Source organism: Myotis lucifugus, unplaced genomic scaffold, assembly GCF_000147115.1.
Source record: "Myotis lucifugus unplaced genomic scaffold, Myoluc2.0 scaffold_0, whole genome shotgun sequence".
Classification (NCBI taxonomy): Eukaryota; Metazoa; Chordata; class Mammalia; order Chiroptera; family Vespertilionidae; genus Myotis; species Myotis lucifugus.
Window position 1 is genome coordinate 25,051,263 of NW_005871048.1, and position 7,593 is coordinate 25,058,855.

The 7,593-nt window shown below is 35.5% G+C and overlaps 2 protein-coding genes across 7 annotated transcripts in view; one reads left to right on the forward strand and one right to left on the reverse strand.

Moving 5' to 3' along the window:
* The window catches only part of SPATA9 (spermatogenesis associated 9), a 26,968-nt gene extending 25,122 nt beyond the window's left edge, over window positions 1–1,846 (forward strand). The window contains exon 6 of the mRNA XM_023749874.1: window positions 737–1,846. Coding sequence (XP_023605642.1) covers window positions 737–801 — 65 coding nt within the window. The 3' untranslated portion in view covers window positions 802–1,846. The remainder of the gene's footprint in view (window positions 1–736) is intronic.
* Window positions 1–7,593, reverse strand: part of RFESD (Rieske Fe-S domain containing) — a 9,919-nt gene that overhangs the window by 720 nt on the left and 1,606 nt on the right. For 2 of the 6 annotated variants that reach the window (XM_023749915.1, XM_023749911.1), the window contains exons 2-4: window positions 2,519–2,701; window positions 2,371–2,405; window positions 568–768 (exon numbers count right to left, since the gene is read on the reverse strand). In XM_023749915.1, coding sequence (XP_023605683.1) covers window positions 568–768; window positions 2,371–2,405; window positions 2,519–2,696 — 414 coding nt within the window. In that variant the 5' untranslated portion in view covers window positions 2,697–2,701. Of the gene's footprint in view, window positions 1–139; window positions 769–2,370; window positions 2,406–2,518; window positions 2,702–6,668; window positions 7,555–7,593 lie in introns of those variants that run through there. The other 4 variants (XM_014446132.2, XM_023749888.1, XM_014446022.2 and 1 more) reach the window with 4 other exon arrangements.

A 7,593-nucleotide genomic window follows, 5' to 3' on the forward strand; every position in this document is an offset into this window, starting at 1 on the left:
ATACATATTTGAAAAGACAGAAGTTAAGATGTAAGCATTTCAGTGTATTTACATTTTACCTTAAAAAATAGTAACAACAATCAAATGGGAGAGATGGGGAATATCTGGAGGTATCAATGAAACAAGAATGGAAGCCTGCTAAAATTGCTGAAGTTGGGTGATGTGAGTTTATTATATAATTCTGTTTACTTTGCATATAAACTTTTCCATGATAAATAAAACCTGCTACATCAAATAAGGACCCCCCCCAATTTTTCTTAATAGATCTTATTTTATACCTTTTCTTCATTTTAGTTCAAATTACTTTCATCCTTCTTTAAGTGCACATACCAGGCCTATGCATTTTATAGATTTCATACTCAGTACTTATGCTTTTGAACCTTTCAGAACTGTATGATTTTTAAAGATAAGTAATGTGCCTATGTTGGAAAAAAGTAATCATCTTTGGTATTGAAGCAAGGTTATTTTTAAAACATACACACTTTTCATTTCCATATAATTTTATCAGGAAGGACTCTTAATTACTTTGAAGTTTCCAGTGGCATAAAAATCTGAGTCATACTTAACAGGTTCATTAGAAAGAGTCACATAAATTTTCCCATTGTCCACTGTCACTGTATGAATCCTTTGCTTTATTCCTTTGGAACACCACTTGGGTTTTGCTGATGGGTCTTTAGGGTTTATAGACTGATATAGTCCTTCTCCTGTTGCCAAAGTAATTTTGAATTTATGCCAGGGGCAAACTATACATGGTCGTCCATCAAAATCCTAGGGAAGGAAATAATTGATTTAATAGTCTGATATTTCCAATGTTCACAATAAACCCCAGACTCAGCACGGAATCTATTGCAGAAGAACCAGGTTAAAGAACAAGACAGCTTTTCTTTTCCCTCCCATTTAGAAATTATTCAGCATAAGGCAGGACCTAATCTTAGCAGTTATCACATCCGTTTTGCTATTGATGAGAAGATAGAGCTCTGCCAGAAGATTACTAGCTCAGCAACTATACCTATTGCTGCAGCTGTGCTGTTACCTATTAGATGTCAATGTTACTTCCTTGACAGAAATGAGGCAATGGCTTCAGATGCTTCTTAAGGAATTTGCACTAACTGCTGGAAGAATGGTAAGCTTCAGATATAATTCAAGGGAGGTTACTAAAAGCATGAGTGCATATATTAATTGAAGAGCAATTTACGATCCAAAGTAGTCAATTCTCAACTTCTTAATTGTATTAAAATGGTGCTTCTCAAATTTAAAAGAGCACAGGAGTCACCAACATTCTGTTTAAATTCAGTAGGCCTAGGGTGGGCTCAAGATGCTGCATTTCCAAGAAGCTTCCAAGTGACACCAATATTTCTGGTCTATGGAACATACTTTGAGTAGCAAGGTCTTAACAGCTCTCATGGTCTGTCATGGTCTGAAATTGGGAGAAATTCTTCCACATTTATCAGCACCAGATGCTTATATTTTTTAAAAACCAGAAGTGCTGGAATACTGACCTTATATCCCCAGAAAACTGTTGGCAAAGATTCATATTTTCATAAATTATGAATTAATATTTTCACAAATTATTAATTATAAATTAACATTCATAATTTAAATACACATCCTTTTACATGAGGACATGAGGGCAGGTGGGGAAGTGTAGAGAGAGTAGCACACTAAGTTTAAGATTGTACTTTGTACCAGTCAGAGAAAGTGAGAGAGAAAGAGAGAGAGAGAGAGAGGGCTATCAGTTTCATGAAATAGAAAAACATAGTATTCCATAGCATGGCTATTTATAACTTATTTAAACTGCTTCCTATTGTTAAAACATTTAGGTTGCTGTCATTTTTAAAAAAATATATTTTTATTGATTTCAGAGAGGGAGGGAGAGGGAGAGAGAGATAGAAACATCAATGATGAGAGAGAATCATTGATTGGCTGCCTCCTGCAAGCCCCCTACTGGGGATTGAGCCTGCAACCCGGGCATGTGCCCTTGGCCGGAATCGAACCTGGAACCCTTCAGTCTGCAGGCCGACGCTCTATCCACTGAGCCAAACCGGCTAGGGCTGTCATTTTTTATTACAATAAATAATGCTACAATAACCATCTCCTATATACATTTAAACATTTGTGCAATTATATCTGTAGAGTAGATATCTCAGAGTGTAATCGCTAGGTCAGAAGACATACATAGTTCTCACATTTATCTGTGAAATGGTTTTCTTTACATTGTAGGGCTGAAAATTCCTAAAATATTAGCAATTATACTAGAAGCATTAAAGTATAGTGCAAAGACAAATGTCAATTATTTTTGACTACAGAATAAAATAAGAATATAAATAGAAAACATTTGAGTTTTTTGAGAATAGATTTAATCTTACATACCTCTATTTCTCCCAAATGTAAAGGTCCTCCTGAGTCTGAAAAGAAATTGAGTATTAAATCTAGTCACTAAAAAAAAACCCTGAAATTTTGATAGTTTTGTGGTTAGCAAACAAGTACAAGATTTACAAATAAAAAAATAAAATCTTACGGTAACAGCGAATATCCATAGCATGATATTCTCCTTTGTGGTAGAAAATGACCACTTCTCTATCATGGACAACAGCTGTCATCCTTTCAGATTTCTTAATGTCATCTTCTCTGCCAACATAGACAGAAGAATATCCCTCCTTCATTTCAGGATCTTGTTCAGGGCTCCCAAGATCCATGCTAGCTGAACCAACAAGAAAAAGGAAAAAAAAATGTAAGTGGCCTTCACTAGTCAGACTATAACGTAACTCACAGATAATCATATTGTAAGAGAAGTCTGATTTCTCTGAGACTGATAGAAGCATTTTTTGTATATAATACATTTTAAAATACTGAATTATAGTCATGATTTTGAGTTACAGACTTTTAAAGCTTGCCAAAATTAGGGAGGACTCCTCACTTTAAAGCTGGACTTATATTAGATTCATTTCAGTGTGTAAGGTGGATATTTCAGAACTCTTAAAACACAAGACTAAAGTTTCACTATCCTTTTATTCCCGATCGAACTCAATGCTAAACAACATTTGGTTGTTATCCTGTTGAATTTAGGACTCCACGATAGTCTGGATAGTCTTGGATCTCTAGGTTGAGGTGTATCACTTTCCCCCCCTTCTTTATGTATTGGTTTTGGGTGTATAGCTCAGTGGTTAGACAATCATAATGTACATAGCGTTTCCCTTAATATTTCCAGTACCTCAACTGGAACCATACATAGTTACACAATATTGACTATATTTCCAAACACCAGTTCTCTCTTTGGGTCTATGAGTCTGTTTCAAGTTTGTTGTGCATTTATTTTGTTCTTTAGATTTCACACATAAGTGAAATCATATGGTATTTGTCTTTCTCTGATGGACTTATTTCACTAAGCATCATACCATCTAGATCCATCCATGCTGTCTCAAATGGTAAGATTTCCTTCTTTTCCATGGCTGAATAATATTCCATTGTAGATAGGAACCACAGCTTTTTTTTATCCACTGGCCTATTGATGGGCACTTGGGATGCTTTCATAGGTTGGCTATTATAAATATCGCTGCAATGAACATAGGGGTGCATATATTCTTTCAAATTTGTGTTTGGGGTTTCTTTGGATAAATCCCAGAAGTGAAATTGCTGGGTCGGCTCACTTGGTTTTGCCTAGCATGGACAGCCAGCTCTTACAGATCAACCAGACGACTATTCTAGCAGAAGGGGATGGGTATGAACACTTCTTTCTTAAATCAGAAATTGTCATTACTTTCTTCTGCCTCATTTGGGCATTCAAAGAGATGACTTCTCTTCAGTTAATTTACAGCAGTATGTAAACTCATATTGCCAAAGATTTAGTAGAGAATTTGCAGGTATTATAAATATATTTCTTCCCATCCCAGATATTTAGCCTATTTCTTTGAAAGCAACCCTTTCAAGGACACTGTCTGTATATTTTAAGAACATAGTCTTCAGGCCTTCTAGTGGTTTCTCTAAATACTTATTTAATCCTGTATGACTGACTAGAAGTTTGAAAATGTTAGTAGGAACAGAGCATTGGCTCATTTAGTTATTGAAAAAATTTGAGGTATAACTGACATACATAACATGTTAGTTTTGGGTGTACAACATAATGATTTGATATTTGTATATATTGTGATATGATCGCTGCAATAAGTCTAGTTAATACCAGCAGTATACATAATTATGGAATTTTTTCTCTTATAATGACAACTTTTAAGATTTACTCTCTCAGCAACTTTCAAATGAGAGGATAGCTCATTTAAAAAATAAATTCAGTCCTGGCTGGGTGGCTCAGTTGGTTTAAGTGTCATCCCATATACCAAAATGTTTGCTTCCCCGTGAGGACACATACTTAGGTTTCAGATTTGATCCCTGCTTGAGGAGTATATGGGAGGCAAGTGAGCCATGTTTCTCTCTCACATTGATGTTTCTCTCTCACATCGATGTCTCTCCCTCTCTAAAAAAAAATCAATAAAAACATATCCTCTGGTGAGGATCAAAAATTAAAAAAAAAAAAACAAGTTCATAAAACAAATGATTAAGAAGTAAAACCTCTATGTGAATGTGTAGAAATGAGCTTTAGATAGAAGGGATTTATACACTATTTTGAAGTTAGTTCTGAGCCATAAGGAAGATAGATATTAGAGCCTGAGCTCCAAAATTGAAGTATAGGATGAGCACTGTAGATATTAGAGCCTGAGCTCCAAAATTGAAGTATAGGATGAGCACTGTCCCTCCCCCCCCCCGAAGCAGGAGCTCTCTCTCTCTCTCTCTCTCTCTCTTGATGGGAAGAAGCAGGAGCTTTAAATTCAAAGTATAAGGGAAAGCATTATTACACAAATCAAGTTTAGGGAATTACAGACATGTCAAATTTGTGCTCTGACGTTAGCGTTGTTAAACTTTGCTCTAACTAACCTAGTTACTTTTTTAAAGAATGGGAAAAGCACATAAGCTATTTTTGAAAAATTATTTCATCATAATAAAAGCAAAAAATATAGTGTTTTTTTTAAAGACCATGATTTTCTGAATACTACATCTCTAAACAGTTTGGAAGCTACCCGAAGTACACAAATTGCTCATGTGGCAGTAATTACCTCCACAGTGTTGGATGGATGTGCAGCCCTTTATCACATTTTGTGACAGAACAGACAGAAGGGCAATAATGATAAGAAAAATGGGAACAGAAAGATGAACTGAAAGGGGGGGAAACAGGCTGAAGAAAAAGAAAGAAATATGGAATTTGCAACACATTTAACCAACAAAGGATTAAGATTCAGAATATATGAACTATAAACCAGAAAGAAAATACCAAATAATCATAGAAAAATGGGCAAAATACAGAACAAACATTTCACAGATGAGGAAATCTGAATGGCCACTAATCACATGTAAAGATGCTTCACTTTATTAGTAGGAAAATGTAAACGAAATGAAAAGCAAAGTAACACATGGGATACTATTTTCTACCCAACAGACTGGCAAAAAATTATACCAAGTATTGGCAAGGATACGAAGCAACTGATAGTGATGACATCAATTAGTGCTCCCCACAGCTTGGCATTACCTAGTAAAGTTGAACATATTCATGACCCAATAACCCCACTTTCCGTGTATTATAGAGAAACATTCACAGGTACACCAGGGGACATGCACAAGAAAGGTTACAATAGCAAAACTGGGCAGGAAACAACTCAAAATCAATCAACAGTGAAATGGATAATTTTTTTGTATTCAGTCAATGCAATGTAGCAGTAGTATGGCTATATCAGTTTGGATGTAAAAAATATAACTTTAAATGAAAAAAATTTAAAAATATTTTAGAGTATGCTTTCATTTTTATCAAATGCAAAAACAGGCAAAGCCAAAAATATTATTCATGGATACTGTATAAAGTGTAAATGTATAAAGAAAAGCAAGGGGATGATAAATACAAATTTTCTTAAACATCTCAAAGTATTACATTTGGTCTTATATTTAAAATTATTCTTTTTCAAAATTTACGTTGTATCCTACTAATTATGAGCCAAATAACCCAAAAATCCAAGAAAAATGGGATAAAATGGCACTTTCTATCCATAGTGGAGGTGCCTGTGCATAGAACATTAATGAACTATTTGAGAATTTCGTACAGCTGATTTCAAAACTGGGAATTAGATGAGGAAATAAATGAATAGTTCTCTTTCTTCTTCCAGGCAAAAGCTAGAAAAGAAATACTAGTATCAAGCAAGTAACAAAATACATGAGATGTGGAGTAGCATCAGAAGTTAAATAAGTTCTCTCCCACTCCCAAATAAATGAGAACCAAATACAATCCTCCCTCAAGTTTCAGTCTCTTAGAACATGCAGTCTTTGCAGGATTTTGCCCTCAATTAAAAAAGAATAAAATAACTGGAGTGAGCCTTGCAGGGGCTGATAAGAAATGAACAGAGAAAGCTGGGGCTGATGATAAAGGTTTCAGAGAACTATGATTATAGTCTTCCTTTTTGCTTAGGACACTATTACCTCGTCCTTCAAACAATTCTTCCCTCTGTGCATCATAAATGGTTCTATTTACTTATGATATCTGGTGACTAGACTTAACACCATATTATTCTTAATCATATTGTGGGTATCATGGTTGGTCCCTTCAGAGGACAATTAAGAGTCAATGTATTCACCTTAACTACTGTTACTCTGATGCACTATTCAGATGTTCCCACACATTTCCTCTATTTTGAATCAACCTTAAGATAGTAGAATCTTGCCTGAATAAAAAGAAAATGAAAAATTAACCAGGTTACCCAGTTGGCGGGATAGATGAAGAAGACGTCCTTCTGAAAAAATTTAGCCATTTTGTTCCACGGTTTACTCTGAGAAATATTTTTTTTTGACTTGTGCCTAAAATTGGGTTTCTAAAGGTGTTGACACCACATAAAATCCCAAATTAGTTAAATGGATCCCAGTCTCTATTAGCTACCTTTCCAGCATAAGGAATTCATTCAGGTTAAATTAAAAATAGACATTAACTCAGTTTCCATGGCAGTGGAGACAAAAAGAGAGATGAGATTAAAGGAGCTTGTTCTTCCTCTTGAGCACTGACCACGGTGCTTTTTTTAAGTCTGGAGACTTGACCTACATATTGTCAGAACATATAGGTCCAGGGCGTCCCCTTGCTTTTAGGGCCGGAGAAGAGAAATGCCTTTGCAGTAAGTAGTTTTGTTCCATCTCTTTGGGTGGCAGATAACAGAGGGAAATAGCGCTCTTTCAATGAGGCCAATGGCTGGGCTCTGTGCGTATAGAAACTCGTTCATCTTCACAAACCCCCGGCGGTACTGTATGTTCCAGACGAGGGAACTAAGGGTAAAGGGCTCTTTTTTAACAAAAGCTTCCTCAAACTCACAAAGTAGCAGTCAACATTTAAACCCAGATCCGATGAGTCTAAACTTGTGAACATGGAAATATGAACCTTAACCTTTCATCGAAGGAGTCTCCATGGACTTATAAAAAGACGTGGCCTGCAAGTGAACTCTCTGAAAGGTACTAAACCGTTTAGCAAAGTAAAAAATCTCTCTCTCTCTCACCATATATATCACCAAAGATGGT